This window comes from Crassostrea angulata, chromosome 8 (assembly GCF_025612915.1).
Source record: "Crassostrea angulata isolate pt1a10 chromosome 8, ASM2561291v2, whole genome shotgun sequence".
NCBI classification, from domain to species: domain Eukaryota; kingdom Metazoa; phylum Mollusca; class Bivalvia; order Ostreida; family Ostreidae; genus Magallana; species Magallana angulata.
Genome location: NC_069118.1, coordinates 27,996,439 through 28,019,910, shown reverse-complemented (window position 1 = coordinate 28,019,910; position 23,472 = coordinate 27,996,439). Strand labels below are relative to the sequence as shown.

General features: G+C 31.8%; 1 protein-coding gene across 5 annotated transcripts in view; it reads right to left on the bottom strand.

The window, feature by feature from the left end:
- Nucleotides 1–610: 610 nt before the first annotated feature.
- LOC128159390 (uncharacterized) overlaps nucleotides 611–23,472 on the bottom strand; it is a 54,019-nt gene continuing 31,157 nt past the window's right edge. For 2 of the 5 annotated variants that reach the window (XM_052822459.1, XM_052822458.1), the window contains exons 7-18: nucleotides 21,429–21,510; nucleotides 20,959–21,074; nucleotides 20,335–20,448; nucleotides 19,970–20,077; nucleotides 19,354–19,505; nucleotides 16,804–16,913; nucleotides 14,218–14,324; nucleotides 13,467–13,493; nucleotides 9,368–9,529; nucleotides 6,022–6,234; nucleotides 5,690–5,734; nucleotides 611–4,368 (exon numbers count right to left, since the gene is read on the bottom strand). In XM_052822459.1, coding sequence (XP_052678419.1) covers nucleotides 3,166–4,368; nucleotides 5,690–5,734; nucleotides 6,022–6,234; nucleotides 9,368–9,529; nucleotides 13,467–13,493; nucleotides 14,218–14,324; nucleotides 16,804–16,913; nucleotides 19,354–19,505; nucleotides 19,970–20,077; nucleotides 20,335–20,448; nucleotides 20,959–21,074; nucleotides 21,429–21,510 — 2,439 coding nt within the window. In that variant the 3' untranslated portion in view covers nucleotides 611–3,165. The remainder of the gene's footprint in view (nucleotides 4,369–5,689; nucleotides 5,735–6,021; nucleotides 6,235–9,367; nucleotides 9,530–13,466; nucleotides 13,494–14,217; nucleotides 14,325–16,803; nucleotides 16,914–19,353; nucleotides 19,506–19,969; nucleotides 20,078–20,334; nucleotides 20,449–20,958; nucleotides 21,075–21,428; nucleotides 21,511–23,472) is intronic. The other 3 variants (XM_052822461.1, XM_052822460.1, XM_052822463.1) reach the window with 3 other exon arrangements.

Below are 23,472 nucleotides of genomic sequence, written 5' to 3'. Positions count from 1 at the left end.
TGGAATATACGGATTTTTTTCGAAACTGCATTTCAAGCGGGTGCAAACATGCTCCCTCCCCCAACACTGATATAATTATCCGCTATAATTTTATTGAAAAAATTCAATAAGGATTACGAATAAGGTACGACCTATACATATCCTCTGCTATATATATACCGGTATCATGCACTTGCAGTAGCAAAGTTAAACAAAGAATAACTCTAGGGTGCTGGGAGATTATTTTAGTGTATTTTCAAAAGTTATCTACTCATCAATGTTCGTACTGCCCTCCGTCGAGCGTTTAACATAACATTTTCCTTTGGCAGTGCATTGTCTTTAAATTTGTGACTTAAGAATGAGGAATGTTAAATATATATAAGATCTACCTTGTATTTTTATATGATTTTTAACCATACTTTGTCTTAAAAACTATATCATCCAGACCTCGTGCAAGAATTGAAACGTCTGTCTCCGATCAAAATGACAAAAAATTATAATTCTTAGTATTGAACACGTCGAAAAATAGTCCATCATTTTTGTATGTTCATTCGCTTTGAAAACACATGATTAAACTAATGGTAACGGCAATCAATAATTACATCCTTTTTGTCATCAAAAAGATCGTTGCTTTGTTAAGATTTATTTATCAAATGAAATCATTTATACAACAGAACAAGTACTTTTGTCTAATCATATAGAGAAGCCTGATGCCAACAAACAGTGTAGTGTTATTACAATGGAAGATCCTAGACACAGTTACAGGGTTGTACAAAAATAACATCAACAAATATGTACCGCCTATCATCGTACATACATATAAAATAATGCATTTGATGCCAGTACTTGGCATCTTTACTCCATTTTTATGTTTTCAAACATTTATAACAATTAATGCCAAAGCGTTCAACTGTCCAACAAAAGGTATAGTGCGGCTTGAATTTGAATGAAATAACTTTATAATATTATTAAATTAATATTATTTGTAATTTAAAAAAATATATTATCAATTAAAAAATAGAAAAAATTCTAAATCTCATTCTTTCAGCATAAAAATTAAGGTCTTCGTATCATTTTTATCAAATGCATTTTGGATACATAAATATTCTTATATCAACATAATTCAAAAGATAACAATTTGCAGAAATAAAATTTCTCTAAAGAATCGTTTCACTTTTCACAGTAGATTTTGACAGAAGATTTTTATCTACGGTATTTACAGAATGATTAATAATTTGAAATTGCCTTTTATACACAATTTAAATTGTTGTTTTCATTGTTAACAAGAGTTGAATAAAATCACAGGGATAAATTATCACATTCATTTACATATATAAAAAAATAAAATCACTCAAAAATTAATCAATCACAGAAAGAGGGGGAATTAATCTGTATACAAAGATGACAATTATCAAAATAATAAAATGGACACAGATTACATTAAATCATGATACGTAAAAATTGACAATGCATATCATTATGATATTTTACTAATAAGCACTGTTTTGATGATTTATTTCATGAAATTTCATATCTATTTATTGCACACATTATGAGAGAAATTTCATAATGGACGGAATTTGGATATAAATAATAAGAGTGAGTATATCAATTTTCTACAGCAAGGGTTTCAAAACATTATTTTTCTATTTTATTTTTTTTTTCTCGAAGTTTGTGTCATTTTATGAAAATGTTAATATTCCATACGAAGAAAGGAATGTACATTGTTTGAAGTTAACGGAAAAAAACCATGAATGAATGAATATCACAAAGGGACATAACACAGTTTGGCACTATCTAACATTATTTTATGTAGAACATAATATCAACCTTAGAACAGCTTCTTGTCATGGATATTTGATATAAACGTCATCTAATATGTTTTCAACTCCACGGCCTGCTCATATTTATACACGAACTTATTTTCTTCCTTTTGAAATGAAAGAGCGCTAGAATACAGTTAAAAAACGCAAAATAAAAGTTCTGCAAGTTGACCCGAATGGGATATTTTAAGCTGTGACTACATACACTGAATTTTTTTTCTTTCTCCATACACATAATGATAAATAATTATATGATGTATGTACTTATCATATTTCAAGCATCTTAGTATCTGGTTTGTCCAAACGAGACTTGAAGGTTTAAATTTTCCATTTGATAGTATTTTTTTATTACTTCAGCAAGTCACATTGTCATTGATTAATCTTGAATAATTTTTTGGCTTTTGATCATTTTGATACAAGTACTCTTTAATACAAATTACCCACATTAAAAGAGCAAACAAATCGTAACCATAGTTAATTACAAGTTTACAACAAATACATCCATGAAAACGTAAAGAAAAAAAACAGACCAACGGATTACTTTTACATTTAAAAAAACTTATTAAAAATGTGTTGCTTGAAAACATAAGGCAACGCAGCAATATTGTACCCTTGATAGTGTACCCTTTCTTAAAACAAATCTCAAAAAATATCAGAATCGTGTGCAAGAAATACCGTAAGAATATGAAACAAACTGTGCTCTGTCTTAATGAATTCTCTCCATTGAAAAAAATAATTAAAACTCCAGTCACACTTAAACCAAACCAATAAATTAATGTTAATAATAGCATGAAGATCATGTATCAGCTTTAAATATGTTCATTATTTCTGATTTTAGCAGTTCCATCGAACATAAGATTCAGAATAGGTGGTAAATGATGTTTTCCATAGGTGTTTCTTAAATATAGTTCATAAGGATTTAGTTGGATCTTATCAAATGAAATTACGAAATTGTAAACCGAAACGCAAAAAAAAGCACTCAAGTTAGTTACTCTCTACTTTGACTTCTCTTGTAAAATAAATAGATCGTCTGCAATGCCCTTCTTCTAAATTGAACTGAAAAGTCTTCATGTATCAAGCATGTCATTCAATTTATTCCTGTTGCAAAATCAATCAACACTTGCATAAATTTAAAAAATAGTGAAATGCATACCATCAATGTGCTTCTGTTACAAAGAATGCACAAACAGTTTTTCCTTAGACACTTTTTCAAGCAACGTTCCTCCTATCGTGATTGTGTTTGTGTACAAACACCTGTCACCAGTTTAAAAAAAAGCAAAGACAAGCTTATCATGCTTATTAACATAACAAATCATTTGCATTATACACAAGGCCTCCATTATATTTTCATTAACACATCCCTTCAAACTTCACTTTCATGGTCCTCATTCTCCATAGAGTTCACTAGAGAAGTTGAAGATGAAGCCTGACTACCGTGTCGACTCTTTTTGCTTTTTTTCCGTTTGTGCTTGTGTTTCTTTGGCGACCCTTCCTCCTCTGGTGTATGGGAGGGTCTTGGTGGCTTGGCGGATGACTCACTAGTTTCATGTTCTGTTTCCTGCCGAGAAGAACTGATCTTTGATATATGTGACGTGTCCTCGGTTTCAGAGTCTACTTCCTGTAGAGAACAGTCTGCTCCTCCTTTTGAGGACTTAGTAGCTGTGGATGTGGAAGTCTCATCCGTTGTAGTCGTGGTTGACCTTTGGGAATGTCTAGATGTTCTAGAAGAACTTTTTGATACCCTCGATGCCCTTGAAGATTCTACACTCCCTTGACTTGTGTATCCATCCTCAGACTTTGAATAAAAACTAGGTTTGTACTCCGAGTCAGACTTTGACTTGTCCGATTTGACACTGCCTGACTTTGAACTTGCATATCCTTGCTTAAAAGCAACATTTGGCACTTCTTCCGTAGGTAGTTTTTGGATGTCTTTAGTCTGTCTAGACTCTTCTAGAAACATTTTGCGATAGCTGCTCTTTGCAGAGTCTATGCCATGCAGAGAAATATCAGTCACTGACATACCCTTTAACACACTACGACTAGGTTTCGAACCTTCCCAATCACTACCCGACTCTTCCGCTGGGGAAGGTTGTTTGGTAAGTGTTAGGGGTGAGACCCTGTTATAACTAAACTGTTTAGTTGTGGCAGCTTTTGGAGTTCCTGCTGGCTTTTTCACAGTTCTTTCCCCTGGTCCCCTATGCTTGACTCCATTTGGAACGTGATTGGGGGTTGGAGAGTTATTATTGTTAGAATTTGCGGGGCTATGATGATTGGGGACAGCAGGAGGTTTGCTAAGATCCTCCTTTTTGATGTATGGAGATAACTTCTCTATCAAATTGGGATCTGTCACAAAAGTTTTACCCTTGGTGAGGTCAATATCTCGTTCCCATGCCAACTGTTGCAATGTCTTGGAAAACATTTTTGCTTTTTCATCTTCATCACTGGAATAATCTGACTCGTTAAAAGAAGGTTTTCTCTTGCGCTTGATTTTACCCAGTTTAAATGGTTCTTTCCTTCCTTTGTTTTTGTGCTTCTTTAGCTGTTTGATGATTTCTTTCCCAAATAACTGAAAAAATATACAGAAAATTGTTAATCACACCAACATGGAATTAATTTTTATCTTGATTATTAATACAACCTTCAAGGGGTGTAGACACAATTTGAGCTCATTTTTTTAAATTTCAATCATCTTTCCATTTTTAATGATTAAAATGCCTAATATGGGTATTTTTATTGCTCTGTCAAAATTACAAAGGCGAATATTGAGTATTAAGCAAGATATCATTTGAATTTTTTTGTTTTGTAAACAAAGATCGAGTCTTGTTATTAATTACAAATGTGTTTTATTAGCATAACTTTCAATCAAATGTTGGTTTCTTCTGTTGGTTATGTTATTCATAAATCATTAAATCAGTTTACCTGGTTTTTCATGAGTCATTTTGTCAAAGAAATGGCAATTGCATACATTATATTACTAGTAAACAAATATAAGACTCAAGCTTTGTTTACATAATTACATTACAATAAATTCCTAACTGTTTATCACTCTTCTAACTTGAATTCTAACATTCACATTTTGGTCAATCGTTCAAAATGTGGAGGTACACGACTTTATATCATGAAAAATAAAACTGTGTCTAAATCCCTTTAACCTTCAAAAATCAGATGTAAATTCTATATAAAAATTTACAAAAAAGGGAAAATAAAACAAATTTACATGTATATATCAAATACTGAATAAACTCTTCATAACAACTCTGTGCATAGAATAATCAGCAAAATCTACAGTTCTTTGGGCTGATATATTAGTAAGAGTGAGTAGTTATTACATATTGGCATTGCCAAGCAATTTTCATAATAATAAAGGACTGTTTCACTAACTTTTCAATCAGAAATGTGAGGAATCATGCAACAAAAAGATGCATCATGCCATGAACAAACTAAAACCCCAGAACCTGGTTATATGTAAATCCTTCAACAAACAACAAGAAATCAACCAACCAATATTCAGTTAATGAAATAAGGTCAATGATAAAGGCATTTTTAAATTCTACTACATAATATAAAGAATTGAATTCTTAAAGAGTGTTTAAACGTAATCTATGCTCAAAATATTTTAAAGAGGATACCCTATACATAACTTGGACTAATTTAAACAGACTAAAAAGAGTTATAACGCCTGCATATCATTTTTAAACTGAACTTCCGAGAGACTTTGAAAATGATGAAATTTTAAATGAACAAGTAGTACTATATGTTTTTTTCAACTTCAGCAATTTTAGTTCTGAGTTTAAAACTGAGAACTAAAACGAAATTGATCTTCAAGCAATAAAAATGGCTTTTGCATTGACCAATGAATATCTTTGAAGAAAATATTGAAAGAAAACCATGACATCCTCTTCTGTGCACCATACTGGTCCAAATGTTTTGATCTATAATATGATTTTAATGACAAAATGCAGTATAATGCTTTTTATTAATGAAAAAATGAAGGTGATAGGGATCGTGATTTTCAGCATTTCTTCTTGACACAATCTCAAAATGCTGCAATACTGCTGCTAAAAAAATTCAAAATAAAATATCTAAATTCTATTAATATTAAGGCTGATCAAATAATGCTAGACCTAGAAAGGGCAATAGTTAATTAAATATAACTTTCACTTTCCACTCAAAGTTATATAACTTTGAGTACAAATAATTTTCTTGCTAATTCCCGTACCTTCCAGTTGGAGATGGCTCCCTTCCGTTGCCGGGCCTTGGTCTTGCTGGATGTTTTGATGACCATCAGACCTCGCTGTTCCTCCACCTGCTCCGTTATCTCGGCCAGGTTTTCCTTGGGGGGACCCATCATCTTGATGGCGTACATCTTCTGGAACTCCAGTAACTGGTTCCTGGAAAAGCCTCTCTCCAAAACAACCACTATCTTTGCCCACTGTTCAAGAACAAGAACAAGAACACGGAATAAGTACAGTAATAAAAGTTTTGAAAGCAATAACTTTATATTTTTTACATTCAACAATTATTGTAGGTAGAGTGCATGTTAAAACACACCGTAACATAAACAGTTTAAATTATATATACAGACCCTGAAACGTACTACTACACCAAAAAAGCGTGCGACTTTCGTGCGAGAAACGTTTCGTGTAAACCGTTTAGCGTTTCGTGTAAACCGTTTAGCGTTTCATGTAAACCGTTTAGCGTTTCGGGCAAAGCGTGCAGCGTTTCGGGCAAAGCGTGTGAATCGTTTCGGGCAAAGCGTGCGAGAACCGTGTGAAACGTTCATCAGATTTCATTCGGAACTCTCTGACAATTTAATTGTTTCAAAATAGCGCTCGTGTTAAACATTACTTTAAACTGTTTGTGATTGGCAAAACACCTTTGTAGATATTCTCGTGAAAAAAATCTGTAAGAAATAATACACTTATCTTTTTACAAATTTGAATAATTTTTAACAAACAAAAGAAGAGTACGCGTATTGAAAGAAGACTAGTTACTGAGACAATTCGGCTGTGTACGACCAGCACACATAACCTCGGACATCGGGTAAGACCTGCACCTGGATGAACCTGTCAATCAAACTCTGTGTATTCGTTTTCATTGGATGGTCACGCGTCTCTTCTTTTGTCAATAGCCAATAGAAATTTAATGACTTCAAGGTAGTCGGAATCGGAATCAGTATTCAGTATTCGATGATGCACACAATTTAAATGATGAATTATTTAACATTAATTTAAACAAAATTAAATGTAAACATAGGAAGAAAATATACTGTTCATTTCTATGAAATGCGGGAAGTAAATTCTTCTGAATCCCGATTAAAAATATGGCTGCAAGTTATTATTTTAATTATTTAAACACTGATAACGGAAAACAACAAAGTAATTAACACACTGAAATTTTCCTAAAATGTACACATGCAATTAATTATTATGGGAATCTATATGCATGGTACTTAATTCAAATAGATTATGATAGATATATTGTACGCCGTTATGCGGGACGCCGGTTATGTATGTATTACGAATATTGACACAAAAATTTAAATCATTTTTATTTTTTGTTCTTTCCGAAATCCGAAATAGTAATGACAACTTTTTTTATTGTTTAATCGATTGATTTTTTTCTGTGATTTTATGTACGGAACATTAATTTACGCAAATGATACGACATAAGAAAAAAATTAATCGGTTTTATAGCATTTTTCTTACTTATGTGACTAATTTTATTTTACATAACTTTTAAAATTATCAATGTAAATAATTACTGGTTAGTACTTTTACATCGTATTCTCTGAAACCAATAAAAATACTAATGTGAGAAGAAAAAACAAATCCCGCCGAATACTGAAAAACCGATTTCAGTTTGTAATCATACGGATTTTATTTTTGGTATTAAATATTGTGTAACGGTAACTTTTTTCTCTGGAATTTTGATTATTTACGGCACTAATAAGTATCATGGATATTTCTTTTGAGCAATAAATATGTTTATAGAAGTAGTATTTTTGGCTAATTCTGTGAATAAATGATTTTTTGGCTTTAAATATAAGTACGAAATTAATTTAATTAATCAATTCAATACTTATGTACATATATGTTTCTAATATCATTATTTCCATTATATCGTGTTTTCTTAAAACTAATTCTTACTAACAGAGTCGGGGTAAAAATCCGAGAGGACCCGAATCGATCAGAATAAAAGCGTGTCCAAAGCGTGTGAAAAGCGAGCGAATCGTTTCGTGCGAGAATCGTTTCGTGTAAACCGTTCAGCGTTTCGTGTAAATCGTTTAGCGTTTCGGGCAAAGCGTGCAGCGTTTCGTGTAAACCATTCAGCGTTTCATGTGAACCGTTTAGCGAGCGTGTAGCGAGCGTGCAGCGAGCGTGTGGTGTAGTAGTACGTTTCAGGGTCTGTAATATTTACATCACAAATCATCTGTGTCATAAATGGCTCTTTCATTAATTTGAACTAACCCTTAAAGATAATGAATAGATTTTGAGTTATAAATATCTTGTACAGACAAAACAGGAATTCAAAAAATGTAAATATATATATTTAAGGGGCATGCATGGTCACGATTTTGGAGAAGTTCTATTTTTCTGTTTTTATTATTTACAATGCTTTAGGAATTTCTAATTATCAAATTAAATTTGAGAGTCAGTCGTAGAGTTATAAGCAAGATACAGGGCTCACAACTCTTTGTCATGTAAACATTAAAGCACATGCCGTGTTTTTGTTTACATTGGTTCAATATACAAGTAAAATAAATTTTCAAGCTGATTTGTCTATGTTCTTTTTTCATTTTAAGCATGAATAAACAGTTCCTAATGTCAAAAACTAGAATTTTTATTTTAACATTAAAAATGTAAATAATAGCTTTCTTTACATAGCAAGGAATTGTAAGCTATGTAACTCTCTTAAAACTCAGTGAATGACACTTAAATTCTGGTTGCCTATTAATATAAAAATGTCTTACTGAGGCATTGAGAAATCTAAAAAATAATTTTGACCAAAATCTTGACCATGCTCCTTTAAAGTATAGAATTATTAGTTTGTGAAAGATGAAGTTTCATAAGGTGTAAGCAAACAAATTTTCGTACTGTGCTTACATTTTGTGTCTTTCAATTTGTTTGCACACAGCGTTGAAGTTATTTGACTATATCTCTCAAAAAATAATAACACCATTGCACTTATTTGATTACATCTTTTAAAAAATAATAACTCAATGGTTAGAAATAATTGCAAATGTTTTTGTCATTTGCAAAGTTGAAAAAAATCAGCATAAACTTGCAAGGCATGTATCAAAATGAGCTATCTGATAATTGAAGAACATGTTTAGTACACCCCTGCTGAGATGCCTCACTTGGCTGGACATTTTTCTTTTTTTTGGGGGGGGGGGGGGGTTAAATATTTTCCAGAAACAGGGAAAGCAGACAAATACAAATTAGATGTTAATTATTAATGACATGAATGTTATAAGAGGTTTGCATTCTTTTTCTATAAGAACCAAAAAGTATTTTTCAATTGTTTATTGGTTTCACTATGATTTACACATACAAAGTACCAACCTGTTTTCTCCATTCCTTTTCTGATTTGGCAATGACCATTTGATAAGTGTTACCCATCATGGCAATCAACATGTTCAGTAGCAGAATGGGCACCAACATCATGAAGATGGCGAATACAATCTTTGTCAGTGCAGAGTATTTGGTGTAATTGAAATCCTGGTACTGAAAATTACAACAACAAAAATCCAATAAGAACTGCAACAAATCAACTCCAACAAATATAGATCCATTTTAAGACATTATCCAGAGATTTGGAAAAATGAAAAAAATATAAGAACAATTTTTGAAGACTCGTCCATAACAAAATGAACACATTCTTAATACATTTTCAGGTGGTTTTTTTAAGCCATGCGGTTAGTGAGTAAAATATTGTAAACCATGCAATGCCAAGATTTGATCATAGAAAATCTTTAAATTTGTTTTTTTCTTTCAATTTTACAAATCATTTATTCAGAAGAGAAATGCAGTTAAGAAAATATGAAAACAAAATAATGGCTGAAGCTTCTGAATACTGAAATCGCATACATTATCATCAAGACATCGAACAGTAAACCATATCCGACAAATGTTACTCGAGCCTCCATCTTATTTTAGCAACAGATAAATACACATAGATGTTAAAAAAGTACATTTATTTAAGCTCATTTATCATCGATTTCTATTTATTGGAAAAAAGATGAGTCCTTACACACTACATATAGTAACTACACAAAGAGAATTGCAAAAAAAGTACTACATTCATCAAGATATTAGAAATAAAAAAAACAATCAAACACTATTCAGTCGTACAAACATTCACTGCATGTATTAATATCTTGCTTTCAGTATAGTCTGTTTTTTTTAAAGCTGACAAAATTCATAAATATGCATTATTTCCCTTTTATCTTTGACTGCCGACATATTAATTAAGTTTCAATTTTTATTATTACGTTATTTGCTTAATATTAATAACTCCCAGTACATTATGGCCGGTGCACTATCATACTTCACCACATTCAGGTACATGTATTTCATACACCCATACTTGTATATTGGACAGAAATTAAGACTAGTAGAAATGCATTTTAAGGGAAAAAATGGCAACCACTGCACTGATATAAATTTAAGAAATACCCAAAGAAAAATGAAACAAAACAAACTGAAATCCATGCATAAATGTTTAGAATACCCTTGAACATTGACAAACACTGTGTTGTACTGTTATAACCACTACAAAGTAGTACGTTGTGCAGTGACAGCATAAACTTCAGAATTAAAGAGTGACTTTTAATTTTGCAGAAATGATTGACTAAATAAATAAAAATGACATTCTTAAGCTTGGATTTATTACTGCTTATTTACAATGTTGAATGTAGTATGATCAGAGTCTACTTTATACGATGCAGACATAATGCATTCTGTATGAACAACACACATTTTGGATGTGCATGCAAAGTAAGGCAGTACTGTATGTGCAAAATAATTTAGATACCTTGGCAAATCTTTCAAAAAATATAAAATATCTTTTATTTTTTATTGATTGTAGTTTCTTTTATGTCATTTTTCCCCCAAATATATTAGTTCAAAGAATAGTTGATGCATTTAGGATTTAAGTCAATGCAACCTCAATGAGTACTGTAAATTCCTTATATTACGCGAGTACTTAATTCCGCGATCCCGCTGGTTTGTATAAAATCGAGAGAATATAAAATTGCGAACGTTGAACTTTTCTCCTTATTTCTTATAGTTTTCAACTCTCAGAAAATAATGGCGAGATTTTAAAATCCGCGAAGGTTGCTTCTCGCGATTTTACGCGGATATTAATTCCTCGCGTTTAATTAGGAATTTACAGTATGCAATCAACTAACTTTTTAGACATGATATTGTGACCAAATACTTTTAAGAATTCATGTCAGCTTTAATCAAAAACATATCAAATAATTCATGTTAGATGCCTCATGATGGGGTTTAATTGTTAAATGGAAATGAGGTTTATTTTCCCCTACATTTTGTGAGAAATTAAAGTAGACAAGAAAAGTTTTTTAGAAGTCCCTTATTTCTGTGAACATTTGATTTCATGAAAAGATTCAACAACAAAATCTCAAAAACTTTGTGATCAATAAAAAAAAAAATGAAATTGCTAAATTCTTTTGAAAGCCGCAGGCAGAGATAACTCTGACCTACGAAAATAATTTTTAGAGATGGCCAGTCGTGCAAGTTTAGCATAAACATGTGGATATAAAAGTGTACACCATAGTTCATTTTTTGTTAAGGCTTTTTTTATTTTGGGGGGGGGGGGGGGGGGGGGGGGTCATCTTAGTCGTAATGAGACTTTTTCACTTTTATAAATATGCTGCCGATGTCCTCTAGTTGTTGTATATAATATGTAACTTTTAATGCACAGGCACTACAGTAAAGTTGCCAATTCCGGTGTCAGATAATATTTTGAACTCGGCGAAATACTAAAACTGGGTTTTTCACAGAGAAATATTGAACCCGGGTTCATAATATCGCATAATACTTTGAACCTGTTTTCAATATTTCATGATTTCAAAAGATCATATGACACTGGAATTCACTGTAGTTAGGAAAAAGTGTTACCGTGTCAGTTAAAAAATCTTGATATCATATGATATCAGTGATATCATACTTAATATCAGAATCATAAATCTCTAACTACAGGCTAATCTATATAGTATAGGATGCTGAGTGAAAAAGGCTTGTGCTTATACAATAAAAAAAAAATGAAGTCACCTATCTAGATGTGAAGTGATCTAGATAAACACCCATACATACATAGAAGGGTCATGTGATCAGGTGTCGTGCATCACGGTCCAGTGATAATAAGACGTTAAACAATAAATAGTGAATAAACATGTTTTCTTTTGGTAAAATACTCTATAAAAAATGAGAGAAAAAGTGAACTCACAGACCCCATAGCTCCCCCATTACTTACAATGCTACACATAATTAATGGCAATGTATTAAATATACAATTGAATCAAAATGGTTTGATAAATCATCAGCTCAAAACTCCCTGCAAATATGCACACATACCCTATTCCATTGTTTTGTTCGTTAACAATAACAAAATTTTTTAATTCATAAGGGCAAGAATTCTATTTAAAAAAAATAATAGAATAAAAATTTCCTGGTATGATGTTCATCTATACATTGTATCCTAAATACCTACAAAGTTTCATATAATTTATTGCAGTGGTTTCAGAGGAGTTGCTGATGATAACAAACTGTTATTATTATATTCAATATAAAGCAAAAATTATAGATTCAAAAGTGTTGACATTGCTAGAAAAATTAAGGAATCAAAATTTCCTGAACATCTACACATTGTGTTCTAATTTCCTAAATGCTTGCAAATTTTCTTCAAATTTCATGCAGCAATTGAAGAGGAGTTGCACTTACAAACAGTTTGTTACTATATTCAACATCATACGTTCAAAAGGGCCAAAATACCCAAAAAAATACGGCAACCAAAATTTCCTGGTAATATGCAAATCTACACATTGTGTCCAAAATGCCAAAAAGTTTCATGAAATTCTGTGCAGTGGTTTAAGAGGAGTTGCACTTACAAATGGGCCAAAAAAATTATACCCCTCACAACTTTGTTGCTTAGGGTATAACTACCAGTACTTTGCCAATAATTGCTTAATGTCTCATTTATAATGTATAATAGTATAAAATGTAATGAAATCAAATCTGAGCCTTCAACTTCAAAAAGAAACCCAAACACTAAGTAATGAATATAGATTCAATTGGCATTTTAAAAGTACATGTACGTAATTTCAAAATCATACAACTATAACTACAGGTTAGTCTAGTACATAGTACATGTAAAAAGGATGCTGAGTGCAAAGGGCAGGTGCTTAGTACAATGAAAAGTAGATTAAAGGTGTCACCTATCTAGTTGTGTGAATTGTGCAGTTACTGACAATACACGTGCAACAGGTGCAAATGATTTCTAAAAGTTTAGCAAGAGACACCCTTAACACCTTCTAAGGTGTTTTCAGTGATTTCTTTAAAAAGTATGATTAAGAAAAATAATAAATAAACATGTAACATCGAGATGAAAATTTGAATTTTTCGGACAAAATCCCAGTACCTGTGATGAAGTTCCTCCGCGGCTAAACTATGCATGCATGGAACAAAAACAACTTATAAACACCCATACATACAGAGAATGGTCATGTGATCAGGTGTCATGCGTCATGGTCCAGTGATTATATACTGGGACTGAGCATGCTCAAAGGGGAATTATGGGTCGGAATATTTGGGGAGTATATATGCTTAGGATTGTGGGTTAAGGAACTGTTGAGGAAATCAACAGAGTAAACAGAAAAGGGATTCTGGATGAAATTGGCTATATATACATGTAATTATGACCCAATGAAGTAGAGGAGGATATATTTTGTATGAATGCATGCTTGATACAAATAAACACTGCCAATGAGTGAATGGTTGGTTTTGTGTACCATTTGATAACATGCCCCAAGTGATTTCATACAATTATGATATTGAGATAGCAGTGACTTCTGGGTGGTATAGTTTCTAATTAGTATGGACAAACCAAGGTTATAATGATTATTTTTTTATGAATAGAATAAAATATGTCTTAAGTTATAATTTAATGATGTTTCTGGAAATTAGATACTTTTGCTTATCAAAAAAATGTTAAACAATGTTATTAATATTCTCTAAAACTACTTAAATTTTTGTTACTTATAAATCTTTAATATATCTATAAGTTCATATCATGTGAGAATTATTGATAGAATTATAAAGTGCTGTGATAAAGTTCATGGCAGGGATCCCTGAAACATTAAAAAAATCTTCCAAAATATTCTTATTTATACCTTAAATTCGCCCAAGGTCATTTGGAAGAGGGTCAGGACTGTGTCACCAATGTCGTCGAACCCTTGGCTCTGGGTACTGGTATTTCCCCGAAACAGGAAGTAAAAGGCTGAAATATTAAGTAGAGGCTTTTAATACATTGGTAAATTAATCAACCGTTTGTCTTTTTTTGTTTAAGGTGGTTTGGAACATCAATCGATATTAATGTGGATTTAAATACATAATAATTAAAATACTTTCATTGGTTTAGAATTTTCATATTTTACAATATTTAACCAAAAAATATGTTTTAAAATTTTTTGGAAAAATAAAAATTGTTGAATTCCAAGCGGGATTCAAACTCATTACTAAAAGATTTGTAGGAATCCCTCTTACCCACTGCGCTACTCTGTAAGGTAACAATCTTGGGAGAGAAACTAGTATAAAATTACCCTTGATTTTGTTATTATGATAAATAAAAATATATGTCAAACTAGATACGATCTCGTTACGAGTAACGAGTAGGTCTTCCGTTTAATTTTTTAAACGATTCGATTAAAATATCAATGAAATTTCAGAATTCTCCCTCAACCACCTCCTTTTAGATAATGTATACGATTGTCAATATCCTTTAAAATGCTTAACAAAGCGTTTTGCTTTTTAACATACAGCACATTAAAGATTTGATATTTTAGTCCCCTAAAATCTCTAATTACGTCATCAATGGGTTTGGAAATGAGTTTTACAAACAGATATTGCTGCGATCAACAACTTTGCTTCTATAATGCATTACAAAATCTTGATCATTTTTAAGGTATGAGTAAAAGAGTTTAGGAGTCTATTGGCCCCTAATTTAAGGGGCCAGCCCCTTTTTCTTGATTTTATACGAAAGGTCTCATGAATACTTACATTTTTTGTTCTTACATCCATCTAAAATTGTTGATCACTTTTGAGATACAAATGATTGAGTATTTTAGGGGCCAGCCCTCTAGATCCTTAATGGGGACAGAAATTCGTCTTTTGATAAGTGGAATCAATTTAAATCATTTTTTCAAACATTTTCTCTTCTATGATGTCTAACAAAATATGTATACTTCTCTTGTTATTTTTCGTCAAAGTTTAAGTACTTTGGCCCCTAAAAATCCCTAATTACGTAATAAATGGGCGTGGCAATGATTTTTTCAAATAGATATTGGTACGATCAACAACTTTGCTTCTATAATGCATTACAAAATCTTAATCGTTTTTAAGTTACTTGTAATAGAGTTTACAAAGGCCTTGGCCCCAAATTTAAGGGGCCAGCCCCTTTTTCTTGATTTGTGTGAAAAGGTCTTAAGAATACAAATATTTTTTGTTCATACACCCATGTGAAATTGTTGATCATTTTTGAGATACAAATGATTGAATATTTTAGGGGCCAGCCCTCTAGATCCTTAATGGGGACAGAAAATCGTGTTTTGTTAAGTGGAATCAATTTAAATCATCTATTGAAACATTTTCTCTTCTATGATGTCTAACAAAATATGTATACTTCTCTAGTTATTTTTCGTCAAAGTTTAAGTACTTTGGCCCCTAAAAATCCCTAATTACGTAATAAAAGGGCGTGGCAATATTTTTTTCAAATAGATATTGGTACGATCAACAACTTTGCTTCTATAATGCATTACAAAATCTTCATCGTTTTTAAGTTATTCGTAATAGAGTTTATGACTGTCTTGGCCCCTAATTTAAGGGGCCAGCCCCTATTTCTTGATTTTGTTGAAAAGAACTTTTGATTATCTACTACTTTTGTTATATATGTTTTAACAAAATATCAACTCATAAAAAGATACAGATCAAAACGTATGAAAAATTTGATTCAAAATTCGTACCCAATTTTCGAGCCCAGGCGAGCTCCAAGAAATGGCGCCACTGGCGCAAAAAAACTACATTGTGCACAACTTCAACCTATAGTCTACCTATCCTGAAAATTTCATATTTCTATCTCTGATAGTCTCTGAGTTTATGTCTGCACAAAATTAGACGTAAAAACTTACATAATCGGCCGTAAATCGGAACCGGAAGTGCCGATTTCAAAATTTAAAAAAACTTCTAAAATTATGACCACTGGCAATCATCTGAGAAAAAATGGTCGAAATCGGCCGAATAGTTTTCGAGAAATCGCGTGCACAAGATTCGTGGAAAAAAATAATAATAATAATAAGAAACAGTACGAAAACTATAAGGTCTTCCGTTGGAAACGGAAGACCTTAAATATTGAGGTGTCCCATACCACCTTAAATCCTATTTTCATTCATGTTCTTTGAATTCATCATGAAGTTAAAAATGAACAAAGGTTTTGTTTTAAAACATCTATTTCTAATATGTCTATTTGAGGAAAAACAAAATTTCGAAAATTTTACAATTCTATCATAGAATTCTTATTTGTACTTTCATCTCTTACTTGTACAAGTCATGAAATATTTTTAAACAGTTCAAATTTTGAGGCTTTAATTTGTCTCCATTTAAGACGAGTTTGATGAGTATATTGTTGGCAAACTGTGTCAATGTGCAGCAAAAACAAAAATGATAGACAAGAAAAGATGTTGGCATTAAAGTGCAATACGAACCTTGTGTGAATCCAGTGAGGAAAATTACATAAATAATGCCAAATCGCAGGAGATCACCTAGCAACATTTTGTAGATCATTGTGACAAAAGGTCCTGTTAGTTTAAAGGTTCTGAAAAACAAAGGTCAAAGTGCAAGTGATTTTGAGGTCATACGTGTAAGCAGCCAATATGGCACAACCATAGAAATGTAGTATGTGCTTTCATTTAGTTCTGGGAGCACCAAAATTTGATTCCAACCAATAAAATTCCAGGGAAACTTCGCTACAAACTTTCATAGATTAACGGAATAAGAATTTATTATTAATTGTGGTTAATTTGATCCATGCGTTGCTGTACAGAATAATTTTTTTTTTTTTAATTATTATCAATAAATATGACATAATCTCTTCAGAAACTATATCCTAGCAAAACAAAAGGGTTCAAAATGTCACCAGTATATTTAGAATAAGGTATAAATATTTCACAGATTCAAAAATAAATTGTGTTTGTTTACATCTTCCCTAAATAGAAAGCAGGAAAAATGATAATGGCAGTTTGTAGCAATATAAGTCTCCAAAGTACATGTACTAGTGATATGTCGGATCAGTGTAGGAGTAAAAAGCTTGGAGTACACCTTAGTGCCACCCAGTGATCAAAGCAAGGCACTCTGCAAGTCAAACAGTCTGTTCGTATTAAAGGATATTCTAAACAGGGCAGTCTGGTGCAGCTAAACTGATGTTAAAATATTGTTAGAGATATGACAAAAAAAAGACACAAAAAAGGTATAGATTTATATATCTTCCACAATTTAACCCCCAGTGTGCCTTTTTTTCCTTTGCAGGATGAAATAAAACCACAGAAGCTATTTTAGTTGTACCATGGTAATATAAACCTTCATATGATAATCATGTTTGCTTTATTTAATCACTTCTAAATGTTCAAAGAAGCTAACTGTGAATATATACAGATCAAAGCATCAGCCATAATTCACAATTAGAACTGCAAAATCGTTTAACCAAACCTATCACTTTAAAAACATTTACTGCCATATATATGCCTTCAAAAGACCATTGTACCCTTTTTTCTGAGCAAAAGAATAAAATTTAATGACCAGAGCTTCAAGCAAAATTGATCAATCACTAGAAATTGATCTGGAAATCAATAAATTCTAGTGATGTTAACTGGGGTAGGGGGGGGGGGGGGTAATTGCAATTATCTGTACTCTTAAATGGGCGCTCAGAGATGGTGAACAAATATTGACAGCCGCTTAAACATGTTTGGTGTAATTTTGCAATGAAGGAAAAAGTTTCAAAAGCTATGGCATCCTGGTTACTCGGATGCATATCAAACATTAACATCGGACTGCTATTGCAGCTCCATGTGACTGATTGCAGAAACCACCTCACTAACAAATATACCCCTCCGACGAAGCTTAAAATCAATATTATGCCAGGTAGAGGCAAATATATATATTTAACTTTATACACATAAGCACATAATATTAAAACTGTGAGTTATCAAAACTTATTCTGGAAAAAAAAAATCAATTTCTCTACTTGTGAACTACAAATTTACAATGGATTTCGGTGTTATGTGTTAATTCCAATCAAAATAAATTTGACATCAGCTTACATAAAGCGGATGGGACTTTTGGGATTGGGCGAGGAAATTAATCAAAGTACAATAAATATTTAAACGTACAAAGATTTAATATACACAAAGTTAATGTGCTCAATTCACAAGAATTGGTAAAAATATTTGGATTAGTAAACACCCAGTATCAAAATGGCTGCAGATTTAAAAGGTAATTAATTGTCACACTTGAATGCAATTTGTATACCTAGGGAAAATGTGGATAAAAATATCAGAAAGATGTATCCGAACTGTACCATGTCATTCAGAATCATGACATACATCATCACAACCATTGGCCCCGTTTGAGGATGACCTCTGAAATTAGGTCATTTCAAGGTCAATTCAGCGACAACCGACAGCTAATAATGGTTACTAGTCGTTAATCCTTAACTTACAAATCACTACAGGTATGATTGTATATATATATATCTGAACTTAATGTTGATGTTAAATTCACTACTTGATGTGAATACCGAAAAAAAAAATTCTAAAATCATTTATTTTTTTTTATACATTGATTGAAAATTGGTTGACATTATTTAAATTCATTTCATCATCTTAAATTTTAAAACAAAACTCAAAGGTCAAATCATACATCTAATAAAAATGATGACAATCTAAACAGTAATTGATTGTCTACTTCAGCCAAGCTTCTGCCTTCACTTTCATGGCCTTTGACAATAACATGTCATCTGATTCAACAACAAAAATTACTGTACACGAAAGCGGTTCAGAAATGTAGTATCAGTGACAGAATAGATGAGCATGACATAGCTTCAGCAAATTTTAAAGTAAAAAAAAAAATAACATGGATTCATTTAATTAATACTATTAGCAAACTCATTCATCAACTAAACACCTCCAAAATCAACCCTGGCCTTTACATAAAGCTTTTGGCTTTGATTTCTCGATACCTTTCAAGGTTATATAGCTTACCTGGCAAAGAACAGTAGGAAAAGCCATGCACAAGGCACCGCTATTATCATCAGGACGTCCTCCACCTGCTTCATCTCCAGGAACCGGAACGGTACACAGGCCAGGAACAGAGTGCACGATATCATGAACAGTGTCTGCGCTGGCGCATTTTTCTGAAAGAGAGAAAGCCATCCAAAACTTAACATATGCATCTATTTACAAACTAATTAAGATGAGATATTTAAATAATGGGTATTAGAAAGTGGGGGGGGGTGGTAATTAAGGAATGTTATAATTAAACCTTGGTTTGCATAAATATTTATTTGATCAAATTTGTTGATGTAATTAGGGACTTTCCAACCAAAACTTTAAAATACACAATTTATATACAGAGTGTCAGCTTTTCAAGGCATAATTTAAATTATCAAATATTTCAGAAAACACAGTAACCTAACAAAAATCAAAAAAATATCTCCAGAAAATTTCAAAATTGATGCAAATTTCTTCTATATAATAGAAATTATTATAAAGCATGACAATACAATGTACATGCATGTCCTTATCAATTATATTCCAACTGAATCAGTCATCTAAACAAGATGGCAGATTTTGATGGAAGAATGGTATGCATACTTACACAATTTTTTAAGAAACTAAAAACTCCCTGAGTAATGATTTCAAAGATGTCCGCCACTAACGTTATGGAACATCCTATACACGTTAAAATCTCACAAACAAAACGAATCTGAAAAAGAAAAGTTATTAAATACATTCAATACACAGTTAAAATAACTGATTTTATCAATTTATTTAATATATCAAATTTTAATTTGCATGCAGCTAGTATATGAAATTCATGTTAATATCATAAAACATTCTAATGGGGTTTTTTTTCCATCACATAGAATATTACTGCATAAAATATATAATTAGCTGAGTTTTAAAAAAAATTAAGAGCTCAGGGGGTGCTCAATAGGAAGAATAAGGTAATGCAATACTCACAACATCTGTATAACTATTTACGGCAAGAAGATTTGTTTTGGGTCGCAAGTACACTGCTACACTTATTAAGATCAGCTGTATTAGTGCTAGAAATAACCGCACAAAAAACCGCCTCTGCAATAAAAAGCAATGCAGTTTAATAATGATATATATAGTATATACAAGTATGTACGTGACACTTTGCAACTTCTTACAACTGATAAGCAATAAAAAAGGATATCCCATAATAGCTTTTAAATTGATGCTTAAAATTAGTCGAAATCATAGAAGAAAATTAGTTTTAATTCATTAAGTCATAATAGTGGAAAGTATCATTCAACCATTAAAGTACAGTTGAACTTCGATATCTCGAACACTGATATCTCGAATACAATGTATATGTAGAAGGGATTTGTAAGTCCCAACCACTTATTTTTTAAAGTATTTTACCCTCAATATCTTGAATACTTGGATATCTCAAAGTTTTTAAATAGTCCCATCCAGTTCGAGATAACAAAGTTTGACTGTAGATAGTTCATGTAACCAATCAACCATTCATAAAACATGGAAGTTGATTCAAACAAAGCTTATGAATAACCAATCAGAATAGAAGACAGATGAGACTTTGGCGGACGCTTTACTCACCCTGGCGAATGCCTTCCATTTTTCATCGAGCAGTTGTCTCATGACTCCACCCTCCAACATCTCAAGATGGTCGTCATTCTCGCCATTAATGATGATCATTAGAGCAGAATTCCAGTCTACAAAATAAGACAGAACGTCATTAAAATGATCTCAGCCATGCAATCATCTGCTCTTTCCATGCAAAAATATAATAAATACTGTTAAAATTAACATATTCCAAATTAATAACTCTATACATTTAAAAGATTTATTATAACTAGATGTAATTTTCTTCTAAATACAAGAATCATATATTGATAATGATTTTCAAGACATATTTATATATTTTATTATTTTCCTTTAAAAATATTTTTTTTTAATATCTGATAAGGGTAGTGAAACTCAAAAAGAGAACATTAAAAAAATAAAATTTCTCTTTCATCAGACAGTTATTGGCTTCAAAGTATAGGTTATAATGCTTATCAATGTACTTGTGTCTCCTGTTGGTCCTATGGAGTCCAGAGCCAGTAAAGGGTACAGGGAACAGGTGATGTTACTGTAACGCCACAGCTCCTGAAATGTAATAAATGTAATCAGTTTAATTAACAAACCTGATGTAAATGATGTAATTAAACACAACATCTTGTCTATAATTAATGTAATCAGTTACAAGAGCTCCTGATACTGTAAATTCCTTATATTACGTGTGTACTTAATTCTGCGATCCCCCTGGTTTGAAATAAAATCGCAGGAATATGAAATCGCGAACATGGACTTTTTTTCTCTTTTTCTTATGGTTCTCAATTCTCATAAAATAATGGCAAGATTTTAAATTCCGCGGAGGAATCTACAGTAAATAAATATTTGATGTTAAAAACATCACATCTGCAATCAATGATTGAATGTAATAATTTCAACATTTTGAGTAATCAGTTACTGTACAAGAAGTCCTGATAATTTGTAACAAAATCTCTTGATATGTATACAAGTAATCACATGCATACAGTAACAATTCTTGATTTGTACCATACTAAATGCATTTGCTTGAGAAAGTTCTTGAGAAATACCGGTATATACCAATGTTTATTCAATGAGAACAATTCTCTAGCATAAGAACAAGATACCAAAAACTAAAAAAATATTTCCAAAAATGGCATGCAAATTCATATCATAATGGCATTAACTACTGGATTCAATCAGCATAAAATTGGAAATCTTAGAAATATAATCATTCTCTTGCAGTTTTTGTCATAATTGCATGCATGTATTGGGAAAGATCAAAACTTCTTTCCCATTTTCCTTAAACATGAGAAGAGGAAACAGGAAGTCTTTAAATGGTGTGACATTGATTCAGAATTACAGACTGTGGAACCGACAGGAAGTGCAAAGTGTTCGGACTTCTTTCATAATTTGACGCCTGCATCGCCAGATGTACGGCGAGCTTGTCATGACAGTGTCCGGGTTACAGGAACGTTTGTTTACCGTCGGCTGTGTTGGCCCTTTGTCGTCATGACGGTTCCATTTACACAAGAAATTAAATTTAAACATCTCAGAAATAATTCCCAACTCGACAATACCTCTGTATTGACATTGTTAAGGATCTGTCTGCAGAATTCAATTACAGCAATCTAAAACTCTGACCAAGAGATGTCATATTGATTGAAATTTCTGCTGCAGCGCGCAGGGTCATCAAACTTAAACCAGTCTTGTTTATCCTTCATACCTTCATGATATATCATTCAAAACCAATTACCACCCTCAATTTTTTATCACATTAAGTGCTGATAGGTACAATAAATTGATTCAGAAACAAAAATCCATTAAGAGGGCTGGATAGTCGAATAGCCATTTTTAGACTGTATTAATCTCCTAGGGAGAAAGAGTTCTGTATTAAGATATAGGAAAACATTGATATTTCAAAGCTAAAATATCATCAAATTTTCTTTTAAAATGACAGTTTACACCCAAAGAAATCATATCTAAAATTTTGAGGTAGATTTGATAGAGGTTTATTGACCAATATAGCCTCCTTATATAATAATGTTTCTTTTCATCCTTTGTGGTTTATAATTTAGGACATTCCTACATATTAATAAGATAGTGTTTCTTTGTATCTGTTAGTTTTATATGGAGATAAAAAAATTCAAAAATCACTTCTACCAATTTATTAGATAGTAAAAATCATAAGCTACATAACCTTTATTGAGCGTATCAATTTTTTTTTTGGTATATATAGGTTACCACATAATTTACTTTTCAATTTCTAGCTTATATTGAGTCTCAATTTTGACAATACAAAGATATATAAATAAACTGAAGAATTTTGCATTCAATTCAAAAGAACATAATTTCCATTCAAAATCCTGAAAGTTCAAAGTTAAAAAGGTAACATTTTATAATGCCAAGTTTGGACAAAATTATTCAGACTTTTAATAATAAGAATAAACCCAACACAGACGAAATTTAATAGAGACAAAACAGACTAATTTGAATGAAAGTCATCAGAATTCAAGCAAGCAAATTAGTTTCACTAAT